We start from the raw sequence: 14203 nt of genomic DNA, 5'->3' as shown, positions 1-14203 counted from the left end.
TATTAACAAAGAAGTGTGTTTCGTGTGCTGTATTATATAGATATTCTTTGTATTATTTGTATTAATTTGTATTAATTATACACAGTACTTGATTATTAATACTGTTGTATGCCGAAAATATAGGAAATAATGATGTGCAAGAATTTTTGCTAACAACTGCAGGTTTTAAAAATTATATTTTGATACAAAAATATATTACATCAATTGACAATTCAATCCTGATTCAGAAATAAATAATTAAGAAATTGGATTGAGAGGTTAGATTGGAAGAGCAATGTCGTAGTCACTCTAGACTGTCAGAAACTGTTAATATGCTCATCTCCTTTTAATTTTTCAATATTTCTATGTTAAAAAATAACGCAGCTTTATCAATTTCATCAGATTTTTTATAGATTTTATTATTAGAGGTAAGTTAATCTTGGTCTTTACACATCAATTGCCATGTAGCACAAGATAATACCCCTTCTACGTGGAATGTTCTATGGTTGGATATAAGATACAATATATAAATGACAATAGAATTTAGATCACATGGTAAGGAAATTGTACTAAAAAAAATGGGAGGAATTGTACTAAAAGAAACAGTTACATTCAGTACTATGACCGTTTATTAAACATTCAGTAAGCTCTTATGATTGGCATATATTTTAAAATCTATAATATGCCAATTAAATACAAGTGCTCACTGAGCAATCAGTGATTGTTGAAGTTTGTAATACTAAATAACTAAATTCAGAAAACACGACGGTTACAATTAATTAACGTTGCAAATTCGTCAACGTTATAGGTCTAAATGTAAGAATCTAATAATAAAAACCAATAATTACTGCTTTGTTTTCTGAACATAGTTAATGCACACAATTTCTTGACTTTATATTTTCAATTTCGAATTCATCTGTATATCTTTCAAGTTTTTTTTGTCAACTTAAGATATACTGTTTACTTACTTTTCTCTTAATTATATATAATTGTTTTATAGATTTTATCATAATGAAGGGAACAATTGTCCTTTTTCATTACATAAACGACCAATCCTCGCATTGCGTAATTCGATAAAATATATCTGTCTATTGTTCGTCACAGAAATCCAACATTATATTTCGCAAATTATCAATGTTCAATCTTTGTATATGTCTCAACTAATGTTGTACGCCTCTTACCCAAAATTTGCCAAGACTGTTGTCCAATATTTTCAAGATATATATCTGTAACTTGCAATTACTATTGGCCGAGTAATATTAGCTTGTTATTCCACTTGGTTATTTTTTTCTACCCATTATTTGAAAATGTATCTATTAGATAGTCAATGGCATAGAATAATTCAGCTGGAAATTAGTCTATGAGATGTATCACAAATCAAAGATATCAATCAAATAATCAAATAATCGTTACCATATATAAAAATATTTAAATATTGACCGAATATATAGTTCATTCAGAAATCGAAATACATAATAAAAAAATGCATATTTGAGTTTATATATTATATACTTTTTTCTATTTTATTTATTGAACACATTAATAATTTACTAATATGTAATAAAATGAATAATAATAATTTATTGTGATTTTAGACAATTGGAGTATAAGCAACTTGATGCACAATATTATAAATATAAAATAATTTTTGAGACTTAATTATTTCTATCATTTTATTATATACATACGTGTATATAAAATAACAAGAAAAATTATACTTTCCTCATCCATTATTCTTTGTACTCAATGAAAACAATTTTACATTGCATTTACTATAATCTAATAAAAATAAAGATGTGAAATGCAATAACAAATAATTCTAGTTTATTATACATCTGTGTAGAGTAATTAACAGCAAATTTAATACTGTATACATATTATGCATGGATATCTTCCGGATTGAACATTCCCTACAAACAATAAATATAACAAGATTCCATGAAAAGATTAAAGGGAAGATAAGGAAACAAAATTAAACAATAATTTATCATAACTAAGAATTATCATAATTAAATTCAACATACTTTGGCACGTCTCAAAATAGAATCCTTACTGGCATCGTAAGGGTGATCCTTGCTCGGGATTTCCAATACAGCAGGTATTGGTTGAGTGTGACTGTCTATCACATGACGAATCATTTCAGCTACCTATGGCAGAATGTCGAATGCAAGATTAAACGAAATAAGAGAAAATTTGCATATTTACAAGAAAATAAAGAAAGTTATAATTTTTTCATGAATCAGAATAAACATTGCTATATTTAATATTATAATTTTAAAATACAAGTAACCATATATATATAGTACATTATCTCTCTTTAAATTAAAACTATAAATTAAATTACAATTAAATAAATTCCATTCCATAGATAATTTGAAACATTGGAATATCCAAAACATTTGAGTATTGTGAATCTTGTAATATATTTGTTGATTTGAATATTAAATGCTGTCAGCAGATTAAAACATCTTAAAAATTCATTAAAAAATAATACAGATATTTTGTTTTATGAATATAGTTATTTTATTACTGCTTATCAATATTCAAATACTTACATTCTGGTTAATAAGGATGATATCAATGTCGTCACGTTTAATAAATCGTTTAAAAGTATCCTCTATTTCACTTACTGCTGTATCTAGGAATATTATTGTTCAACATTAAGTATACCATTGCAGGATCTTACAATTTATACTATGATAATATATTTATATATGTGTATATAGAGTATACAGTTTGACAATATGTTTATTGTACACAGTAATACTTTTTCAACCAAAAATTGATTCTTAAAAATTTTTTAATTCAATAAAAAAAATTTTTGCTTAAAATATATTATTGTTAACAAAATGGAAAAATATATTTGCACTGTAAGGCTCATAAATACAAATTGTCTTAAGAATATTTTGTCTATAAATATTAAATGATACAAATATAATTTAATATTTTTCTATATTTAATAGAAAAGCTTCAAAAACTAAAGAAAAGAGATATAACATCATAGATTATATCTTCAATAGAAGAAATATATTAATTTTTAATCGAAAATATTTTGTGTTTAATATATCATTACTCTTTATGTTGAATACATCACTATTTAATTAGCTTAAAACATATGATTATTATACATACTTTTATCTACAACCATAAAATTAGGTTGGCGATGTTTATTGATTTCTCCAACTCCACCTAGTAAGAAACCCACACATGTGTCCTAAAACAATATCCATTAATTGAATTCATTTTTATTCTAGTTTTAAATATCTCAAATACATATTTGCTTTTGAAAGTTTATTTTAGAGAAAAAGATATAACCAACAAGATACAAATAAACTTTATTAGTAGCAAAAATTCAGATAGTCTTAATTTGCTATTTGATATATGTACAAAATGTTCTTTTATTACGCAACGAATTTATTTTAATGTTATACATAAAGTTATAAAAAAAATAAATTTAATAAATTCTTGTCTAAAATAAACACATTCAAATATGTATTTTATTTATATTTACCTCATCGCCAATCACTGCAAGAAGTTTGCCTTTACTTGCAGAATGTAATGCCATTTTTCCCTCGTTTTCGAAGCAAATTAAATTTATTCAAAGAAATTTTTTAAAAGAAAGTAAATTCAATGCTGATCCTACGTAATTTTATGTTGGACATCAGCTGACTAGTCACACCTACATAATCATTATATAGAAAGAATTTTGACTGGCTACATCGTGACAGTTACTTGTGATATTTTTTCTGATACGCCATCTAAAGAAGTGGATATAAAATTAATTCACTAGTATCAACAGAGGGCAAATGATTGATTGGATTTAGTAATTCACCAGATAGTAGTTTGCACCTGTTGGTCGTGTCCAATCGTACTATGTCGAATTGGGTGCCACAGTCAGGACGGATGTAGTGTGCACACATTTTCTCAGGGGCGCGACGGAATTCGGCAGAAAAAGCGTCCCAGCGGCCCGGTAGCCGCTCTCAATTTTATTTACAGTACAGTCGGGGTGTAATAGGGTGCAATGAAGCGGTCCGATTAGATGCATCAGATTGGTTGTGTTCATAGACATAGTATATCTAGGCTGCGTTCCGAAATTCACTGCCAGTACTGAAAATACATAGTTTATGTCACGTATACTATAGAATTTCAGTGCTGGCAGTGAATATCGGAACGCAGCCCTAGACTGCGCGTTCTCCCAAATTTCAAGAATGTAACTCTTGACTCAAGAGTATAACTTTCGTAAAAAAAGAAGCACTCTGTTTTTACTGTTCGTTCTCTCTCGTACAGTCCCGATGGAAGAGGAATAGGGGCGGTGGTTACTGTATAGTACTGTACAGCAACTGCCTCCCCTATATCCCTTCTATCGGAATTGTGCGAGAGAGAACGAACAGTAAAAACCATAGACATAGGAATACAGAGACAGAGCATAGAGTTGCGGGGGATAACCATTGCGGGATGGTGCGACGAGGTAAACTGTGCCTAAATCTAATTAGTTGTGCCGTGTGTAAGTATTTGATACATACATAGATGTGTATGAAATTATGAAAGAAAAGTCACATGCATAACCTCTGCAAAATAATACTGTCAGTGTAAGTGTCGGTGATAAGAAAAGATAAATACAAATAATAGAATGGTGCAGTGTTGCGTTCCAAAGTGTAAGAACAGGTCCGATAGCCAAAATTGGAAAAAAACCAGCAATGTGGACAAAAATCGAAAAATTACATTTCACAGGTGTAAAATTGCGTGTACTGTAAAATAATAGTACCCAATTTTCAAAAAAGTTTTTTAATATAATATAAATATTTATGTTTAGCATTCCAAAAAATAATACCAGCCGCAATTTGTGGACCGATATCTTAAATCTTCCACCACATATTCCAAAAAGTGCACATATTTGCTCTGATCATTTTTCAAAGGAATCTTTCGATCAAACGGATTATTAACGCGATTAAGGCCAAATGTTTTGCCATTGAATGAATGTGAAAAGCATATAGAAACGGAAAAAAGAAAGAATGATTCCTTCATTGTATGCCGTAAGTAAACAAAGTAACAAATTTTTATACTTATTTATATTATTAGCATTTATATTATTTATGATTGGATAATGCCTACTGTTTGCGGAGGTTGTGGAGATAATATAATTGCTAGAAATACAAATTATTCATTGTATTATTATATATTATATAAAATATCTTATGACGTTTAGCACAATCATCAACAACAGATAAAGAAACAATGACATCGATACAACCATGTACAGCAGAGAAAGCAACAATGGTATCATTTAAAAGAATTCATAATTCTCTAGAAAATGTCGATTGAGGAATTTATTAATATAACTTTAGTAATAAGTATATTCATATATAATTATATAATATATATAATAATAATTATGTATAAGTATTGTTTTATGTTTTATAAAAGTTCTTATAATAAATAATATTATTTTATAGTATATATGCATATTTATTTTACTCATTATATACTTCAAATATTACATAATTTCTATTCTTACTATGCATTTCTGTACAACAAAATAGTTCTTATCATTTTGTTACATTTACTATTTGCCAGTGACAGCAAAAGTCGTTGCATCACACGCTCTGAATATGCGCACTATCGTAGCCAATGAAACTTAGGCACAGTCGCCCCCCGCATTTCAGTACAATTCTCCTAGCCTATCTTACGGGCTTATGCTCTGTCTCTATATTCCTATGTTTATGGTAAAAACAGAATATATCCTTTTCTACGTGAGCAATATCCCCACTTCTCGAACACGCAGTCTAGGGCTGCGTTCCAAAATTCACTGCCAATACTGAAAATACATAGTTTGTATCACGTATACTATAGAATTTCAGTGCTGGCAGTGAATATCGGAACGCAGCCTAGGGGCCCTATTCTTGAACTACTTGCGTATACGTATCAGAGAGAAGCCTGAGAGCGGGCATGGCTGTATTTACAGCGTTATGGAAAAGTTGGCTGATTCGCAGCGCCAACTGGGTCCATTTTTCATGGACATGAACTACTAAGCCAATGTCCACGATTTGTCGGTACTATTCCGTGCTATGTCCATAATTATTTGGTTCTGTTCTGTGCTATGTTCACGAGCGAGCTAGATTAGTTAGATAAAAACGAAGAATCGGTCTTCGTCTCACCACCAGCGAATAGACAATCGCGACGAAGCGAGCCAGCAGCGATCTTATCGTAAGGCAGACGTCGCCGTCCCCCCTTTCACCCCCTTGTTTTCCTTTCCACATTGTTTTATATTTATAATTCGGGAAGAAAATAATTTCGAGAGTTCGGACGATTTCTAGCAATGACGCGACAGAGATAACGCGCGGCCACATTAATTTGTCATGACTTTTAAATTACTTATAATTACATAAACGCCCATATGTGCAAATTATAGATAATTATTGCGCGTATGTTTTAATATTGTACAATATGGCATATAATAACAACAACTTCATTTCTTGCAGTATTTTTTTAAGATCTTCGTTGAGGTCGTGAATTAATTTTCTTCATCAATCAGTTTTCTGCAAAAATTAAGATTTTTTAAATAAAATATAAAATGTTTCTCTTCTCTTCTCTCCGAAGAGTTAATTAAAAAATATGTACTCCACAGAGTCAACTAACAAATGTGTAGTCAGAAGAGTCAATTTAAAAGTGTACTCCGAAAAGTCAATTTAATAGCGTATTCCGAAGAGTCAATTTTAAAGCGTACTCTGAAAAATCTAATTAATATTGCAAATCCGAAAAGTCAATTTATAATAGAATATTTACTTCGATGATTCAGCTAAAGAAAAAAACATTTACTTATTATTATATTCAGAGAATAATATTTAATTTATTATTTATACTTATCTTACTTATGCTTACCCTACATATGCTTCTTTGAATGAAAAATTTAATTTGTTGACTGATTCAGATTCAGATTTGTTAAAATATCTCTTATGCGCAACTCTTGAACAGGTAGGTAGTAAAATAACTTTTTTTCTTTACGAATTTTATAAACTTTTCAAGAACATAAAAATTGAAAGATTCTCAGAGAACAAATAACTTTTCTTGAACATTTAAATCAAAGGAAAATCTTTTCCCATTAATAAAGAATGAATAATTAATATCTCACACGAGAGGAATCTTCACTCTTGAAATAACCGCGTGATTTTACTTTTAGAAAAGTATAATATTGATGTAATAGTAACAAATGCTACCCAATAACGGTGCAAATCTTAAACGTTTTTGAGAAATGCAGTTTGAAGTTTAGTCTTTTCTGTTAATGTCGTTATAGCAGAAGAATTACCAATTTGCTTCAGTAGCGCAGTGGATCAGGCTTTGTGATATGAGCGTAGAGGTTGTTCAAGTGTGTTATTTTTACTATCGCAGGGAGAACTATGTAGAATGTATAATAATACGCAGACAAATTCTTTACATAATCATATTTATTTCTTTTAGCATGAATAAAAATGATCAATGCTAACGTGATAAGTGTATATCGCAATTGTACGTGTACACATACACACACACGTACACACGTATACCAATGATGTCAAAACCGAACAATTCGTAAAAATTTTTTATTAATCGCAATTGTACGCAAAGACGAAAGAGAAGTACGCGGGTCTCCGCGGGTATCTCGTCATATTAATTGTCTATGGGCTGATAAACAATTGATCTCCGGTATTTACAAATTACACTTGTCCGCAGCTTGTTAGGTTTTGATATCATTGGTATCAATGATGCGAATTGGTGACGGGCTTGCACGAGGATTCTCTTCCCCCCCCCTTTATACGCACACAGCCAGCTCGGTTAATCCACGTGAGCCACGCGATCGGCAATTGTCGACGCGCCGAGCGAGCGAGAGAGAGAGAGAGAATATCATTCCCTCCTTGTCGCTCTCGTTCTCGCACAGCGAGCGAGCCTAATTCTTTCTTACCCATAATCTGAATCGCGGGCGCGACTGTCTCTCTCTCCTTTCCTCTCTATGACAATACTGAAAAGTTTTGTCTACTCGGCGCACCGAAATTATTGCAAATAATATTTTATTATTAATAATATTATTATTTGTAATATATATTATTTGTAATATTAATATTTGTAATTTTATTTATAATTGTATAATAATGTTACAAATAATACAAATTTTTACAAATTTTATTTGTAAAAATTTATATCATTCGTAATATTATTTGTAAAAGTATTAATAATATTCGGCGCCAAGAAAATGAAATATATTTTATTAATTATTTTGCGGAGTCGGGCAGGTTCACAGGTTTGATTATTGAATTGTTTAATAATATTTTAAGAGTAATTTTAAGTTATACAAGGATGTAGTATGAAATATAAAAGAATATTGTAACAGAATCAAGAAGTACGAAATGAAACCTCTTTACTTTTATTACAATATCCTGTAAGTTAATAAATATTTTTCATACAGTATTAAATAATCTCCAAAAACAATTACATCCGTGAAATTTTCTATCTGCGCAAAAAAAAATTCATAAAATATATTTGTTTCGTCGCTCTAAATGAGAAAACTCTCAGAACAATGTTATAGTTGTTCAATGCACTATTCAATAAAAATATAATAATACTATGTTTGTATGTGTGAAGAATATTTGCTAACTTACAGGATATTGTAATAAAAGCAAGGAGGTTTTATTTCGTACTTCTAAGGCCAAGACTTATTAACGGCTAAAGATATATTCGAATTGATCTTGCCTTAATTGGTCGGATCAGTGATCGGTCTTGCCTTAAGTTCCAAGCCTCATAACTCGGAAAGTACTCGATGAAATATAACTTTGTTAGAGTGTTTTGGAATGCTCTCGAGATAAGCTACAAGAATATGTAATAAAAAATCGTAGTTTCTATTTAAAAAAACATTAATGACCTTGGCCTGATTTTGACAAGGTCACTTCACTCAAGGTCAAGTCCACATTTCCGTTATGTGTCGTCCTTCAAGCCATGCAACTTTCGTTCGAAAAATTTTTTAATAAAATCATCGATAATGGACCATGTCACTTTAGTTAGAAAAGTATGGAAACGGTCAAATACCTCGAAAACGAAACATTTTTAAGAAAAATATTTCCAACTAAAGTTGTAAGGTTTTAAAAGTTATCTATTGAATGGTCATATCCGGTTGACCTTGAATGGAGGAGTCAAGGCGAGGTCAATGCCAACATGATTTTCTTAAATGGAATATCCCACTTTTTATCACACAGTGTTAAAGATGACAGCGATACATTTCCGAAATACTACTTGATGACCTATTTTTGTTGAGAATTGTCTGAGTTATGAGCTTTAGAATTTACGGTGCCGCCAGCATTAGTATTATTCAGGATGTACCGCGTGGAGGTTGCATGGTCGGACTTTACGAATCTTTCAATTTTTATGTTCTTGAAAAGTTTATAAAATTCGTAAAGAAAAAAAGTTATTTTACTACCTACCTGTTCAAGAGTTGCGCATAAGAGATATTTTAACAAATCTGAATCTGAATCAGTCAACAAATTAAATTTTTCATTCAAAGAAGCATATGTAGGGTAAGCATAAGTAAGATAAGTATAAATAATAAATTAAATATTATTCTCTGAATATAATAATAAGTAAATGTTTTTTTCTTTAGCTGAATCATCGAAGTAAATATTCTATTATAAATTGACTTTTCGGATTTGCAATATTAATTAGATTTTTCAGAGTACGCTTTAAAATTGACTCTTCGGAATACGCTATTAAATTGACTTTTCGGAGTACACTTTTAAATTGACTCTTCTGACTACACATTTGTTAGTTGACTCTGTGGAGTACATATTTTTTAATTAACTCTTCGGAGAGAAGAGAAGAGAAACATTTTATATTTTATTTAAAAAATCTTAATTTTTGCAGAAAACTGATTGATGAAGAAAATTAATTCACGACCTCAACGAAGATCTTAAAAAAATACTGCAAGAAATGAAGTTGTTGTTATTATATGCCATATTGTACAATATTAAAACATACGCGCAATAATTATCTATAATTTGCACATATGGGCGTTTATGTAATTATAAGTAATTTAAAAGTCATGACAAATTAATGTGGCCGCGCGTTATCTCTGTCGCGTCATTGCTAGAAATCGTCCGAACTCTCGAAATTATTTTCTTCCCGAATTATAAATATAAAACAATGTGGAAAGGAAAACAAGGGGGTGAAAGGGGGGACGGCGACGTCTGCCTTACGATAAGATCGCTGCTGGCTCGCTTCGTCGCGATTGTCTATTCGCTGGTGGTGAGACGAAGACCGATTCTTCGTTTTTATCTAACTAATCTAGCTCGCTCGTGAACATAGCACAGAACAGAACCAAATAATTATGGACATAGCACGGAATAGTACCGACAAATCGTGGACATTGGCTTAGTAGTTCATGTCCATGAAAAATGGACCCAGTTGGCGCTGCGAATCAGCCAACTTTTCCATAACGCTGTAAATACAGCCATGCCCGCTCTCAGGCTTCTCTCTGATACGTAAGTGACAAGTTTCGACTAATTGCAATGGAAAATCTTTAGAACCGTATATTTAACAGTCGCAAGTGAAACGTATACACAAATTATCATTCGCAATGCAACGAATAATAACATACGTTTCTCTCGAAACGTATGTGATACGTTATGCAAAGTATAGAAAGTGGAGTATAAGAGTACACATAGAAGCACATTGTTATTAAGAAGAAGAATAATTCGACGCTAAGACGGCTAAAAGAGTGGAAAATAATAGCTGACGTTACATATTCGTGAGAGAAATAATATATACGAAATTTAAGAGAAAATAACATATAAATTTCATTGCATTTTAATTATAGAGTAAAACTGTAGTAACAATAACGGATTTAGACGATATAATAGTAAACATACAAGTCATAAATGCGTTAGAACATGCTGAAATAATGGAAGAATCAAGAAGATTTTTCCATATTAGTTCCATATTTTCCACTTTGTTTTGCTGAACGTAGCCAATTAAAGTTCGTCGTAGCGTATTTTTGGTCGATATTTGCAGAAAGTACATATGTTTTCTAATGTTGTCAAACGTAATTAAACGCAACGGAAAGCGTATACGTTTCTAGTTGCGAATACTACACAATTAAGTTCAAGAATACCATGTCAGAAACGTATGCGCATTTTTACCGTTCGCAACGTGCGTATATGTAAAGTTGCGTATAGATTCAAGAATGGGGCCCTAGATATACTATGACTACGTTTACACAGCTCAATTTACGCCAAAGTTATAACATCGATGTTATAACTACTGACGTTAGATGCCGTATAAACACTCCTTTACGACGAAGTTATTACATTGATGTAGTAACTCGAAGTCATTTGGTGAAGAGGCTTAAAGTTTCTACATCGACGTAAAGAAGACGTGTAAACGGACGTAGTGTAAATATGACAATAATACCAATATAAAAATTGAACATCTTAACTTGATTGTAAAATTGATTTATGTCGTGAAAATTGTAATACAGGTCCGAGATCAAGCAAATGATTTGGTGGTGTTAAATTCAACAAATGTAATATAATTTCTTTCTGACGCTTTCGCCGTTTAATCAAAATATTTCGTACATATAGTACATATTGCATCGTCATATTTTCTACTATTTTCAAATATATAGCAACAAACGAGCGTACGCTTTCCATATTTTCCATGATTAATTTTTTCCAAAATTGATAACCTAAAATTTTAATTTCATTTTTAGTTAAATATTATATTTTATTATATAAATTTTACTATATAGATATATACATATTTTATAATTTTCAAATTCATAATATAACCTAAAAGTTCACTTTATCTGTTGATTTATTTACATACTATTCTTTTCATATTCTAATTCTTTTATATTCAGACTACAATCACAATCATTTCATTTTTCGGCCTTTTATATTGGTACTAATGGAAATCTTTAACTCACTCGAAAGTTATTAAGTTATTTCAAATAGATAAGCGTAAATGTGTAAACGCAACTCACTTTAAGTAGGAGTTATAACATAGCGTTACTAAGTCGAAGTTAGAACCCGTGTAAACGTAGTCTGTGTCTATGGTTGCGTTCAGCAGAGAAAATCGTTTCGCTACTGCTCCGCTACCGTTACTCAGCGCTTTACGCTGCGGTCCCGGTAGTGTACAGTTTCTGCTGAACGCATTCCCCCGACTCCCCACACTCCGGCTGCCTGGCAGATACCCCGGTGCAGTTTTAGCCGGTAGGTGTTCGGCATAACGCCCCCCCCCCCCCGGGGGTATTCATGAAGATTTCCCCACCGTAATAAAAAAAAAAAAGAAAAAAGGTTCTCCAGATTAATTTTCTCCTTAAACTTCCCAAAGCATGATACGTTTTAAGATAACTGTAATGTGTTCATTATACAATACAAATGCTAAACACTTATTCATCATTATACATATATATGGAATGGCATTCTTTTTCAATTTGTGTAAGGAATGTCCCACTTCATAATCTTCTCAAAAACGTGCAGAACATACAGCCGCTGTTTTACGTGGATTATAATTTTTTAAATTTAGTGCTACAAGCCACTTCTCTTTTCTTTCATTGGCTGCGTTTAGCAGAACAAAGTGATCAGTGAGCGCTTAGTGATTCTCGCTCCTGATTGGTAAATACTTCTGGGTCTATGAAGAATCTAAAAAAATGCTCCAATCACAGACAATAATCATTAAGCGCTCACTGATCATTTTGTTCTACTGAACGCAGCCAATGTTTTGAGGAAACCTAACAACAAATATAATACATCAAATATACATATATATATTATATTAATTTAAATATAAACAAATGATATTCCAATTGGAAATTAACCTACATTCTATATATTTTACTTACACGTGAAATGAAAACTTATTTTTCACTTCATTTTCTAATTGTTCATAATTTTTTTTGCACAATTTTTGCACCCAAACACGACACAAAAACTCATTTTTCTTTATTTTTGTACTTTATTATTATATTTGGCAATATGGGGTCCGTTTTTTATAGCTGCATTAAGGTCATTCTACAATGAGGTTGTAGTAGTATGCAGTAGGCAAATTGACCAATCACGATTGTTCTCTTTACGATCGAAGAAAAATCGACTGTGATTGGTCAATTTGCCTACTGCATACTACTACAACCTCATTGTAGAATGACCTTAAAGGTCATTCTACAATACATGTCGTAACATGGTGGTAAGAATATCTGGAGGGAGCATAAAGTATTTTTGAGGGCGAGGGGAATGAAGCCTGAGAGGTGAGAGGAAATATCCGTAGCGGCCATCTTGGTGGTTCAAAAATAACATATATATAAGATACGATATATGTAACGCAAATCTATTTTCACATCATACGGCGTAATTATAACCAAAGAATTTTGAGGTTGTGTGTGTATCACGTATTTTGTAATAAAAGTGCTTGCAATAAAGTTGTTTATATCTGTAATAAAGTGCTTTGCAATAATAAATTCACATAATAATTCATGCAATATGTCTGATTGTTATGCAAAAGACTGCAGGAGCAGAAGACATGTAACACGAAAAAATAAAACACAATTGAGATGGAAATATTTACATGGCAAACTAATTACATTTCACAAGTATGTTTTAATACTATTGATTATTCAAAGTAAAATTATATTTTATATCATTGTTGACATTTTTTAAAGTAATTTGATAATTACAAAATTCCAAAGAAACCACAAGTACGTAAAAAGTGGCTTGATAGAATGGATTTAAATGACAGTAATGTTCCAGAAAATGCATTTATTTGCTCATTACATTTTGAAGAAAGTGATATGGACAAAACATCACTTAGTTGTATTAGAATTAGATCTGGTGCTGTCCCATTTGTATGTATAGACATAGAATTATCAGTTTCAAGTATTTTATATTTTGTAAGACAATATGTATTAACTAAATATGTATTACAGAATAATATGAATATGAGAAATGACGAGTCTCCTGTGAAAAAAAATATTGGACGAGCATAATTATAATTTAATGAAAGAGCAACAGAATCTTGATCCTGTAAAAATACAAAAAATACATCACAATGCAGAAAAAAGTATGTTAAAACATAATTATCTTATTATAAAAAATATACTATTTAGTGATCATCTTATTGTAACTGTTTAGTGATGTGGAGTTATGAATAATCTTATTAATAATTTCTTATAAAATATAATGAAATATAATGATTCTTTTAATGACAATTATAT

General features: G+C 30.8%; 1 protein-coding gene and 2 long non-coding RNA genes across 3 annotated transcripts; 2 read left to right on the top strand and 1 right to left on the bottom strand.

Moving 5' to 3' along the window:
- Positions 1 to 1776: 1776 nt before the first annotated feature.
- Vha14-1 (V-type proton ATPase subunit Vha14-1) lies at positions 1777 to 3694 on the bottom strand. Its single transcript, XM_011137416.3, has 5 exons — positions 3491 to 3694; positions 3112 to 3193; positions 2535 to 2617; positions 2004 to 2126; positions 1777 to 1889 (listed from the first exon to the last, which is right to left on the bottom strand). The coding sequence occupies exons 1-5, from the start codon at positions 3542 to 3544 to the stop codon at positions 1857 to 1859; spliced, it is 375 nt and encodes a 124-aa protein (XP_011135718.1). The 5' UTR covers positions 3545 to 3694; the 3' UTR covers positions 1777 to 1856.
- A 768-nt stretch (positions 3695 to 4462) lies between these two features.
- Positions 4463 to 5297, top strand: LOC105180993 (uncharacterized). The gene is made up of 3 exons (XR_003113322.1): positions 4463 to 4710; positions 4793 to 5012; positions 5186 to 5297. It is a non-coding gene; the product is annotated as an uncharacterized LOC105180993 (long non-coding RNA).
- Positions 5298 to 13246: 7949 nt separating this feature from the next.
- On the top strand, positions 13247 to 13971 carry LOC112589178 (uncharacterized). The gene is made up of 3 exons (XR_003113346.1): positions 13247 to 13582; positions 13740 to 13834; positions 13916 to 13971. It is a non-coding gene; the product is annotated as an uncharacterized LOC112589178 (long non-coding RNA).
- Positions 13972 to 14203: the final 232 nt, after the last annotated feature.

The sequence above is a fragment of the Harpegnathos saltator genome, unplaced genomic scaffold (assembly GCF_003227715.2).
Source record: "Harpegnathos saltator strain DR-91 unplaced genomic scaffold, Hsal_v8.6 scaffold113, whole genome shotgun sequence".
In the NCBI taxonomy this organism is placed as follows: Eukaryota; Metazoa; Arthropoda; class Insecta; order Hymenoptera; family Formicidae; genus Harpegnathos; species Harpegnathos saltator.
This window is presented reverse-complemented; position numbering and strand designations above follow the sequence as displayed.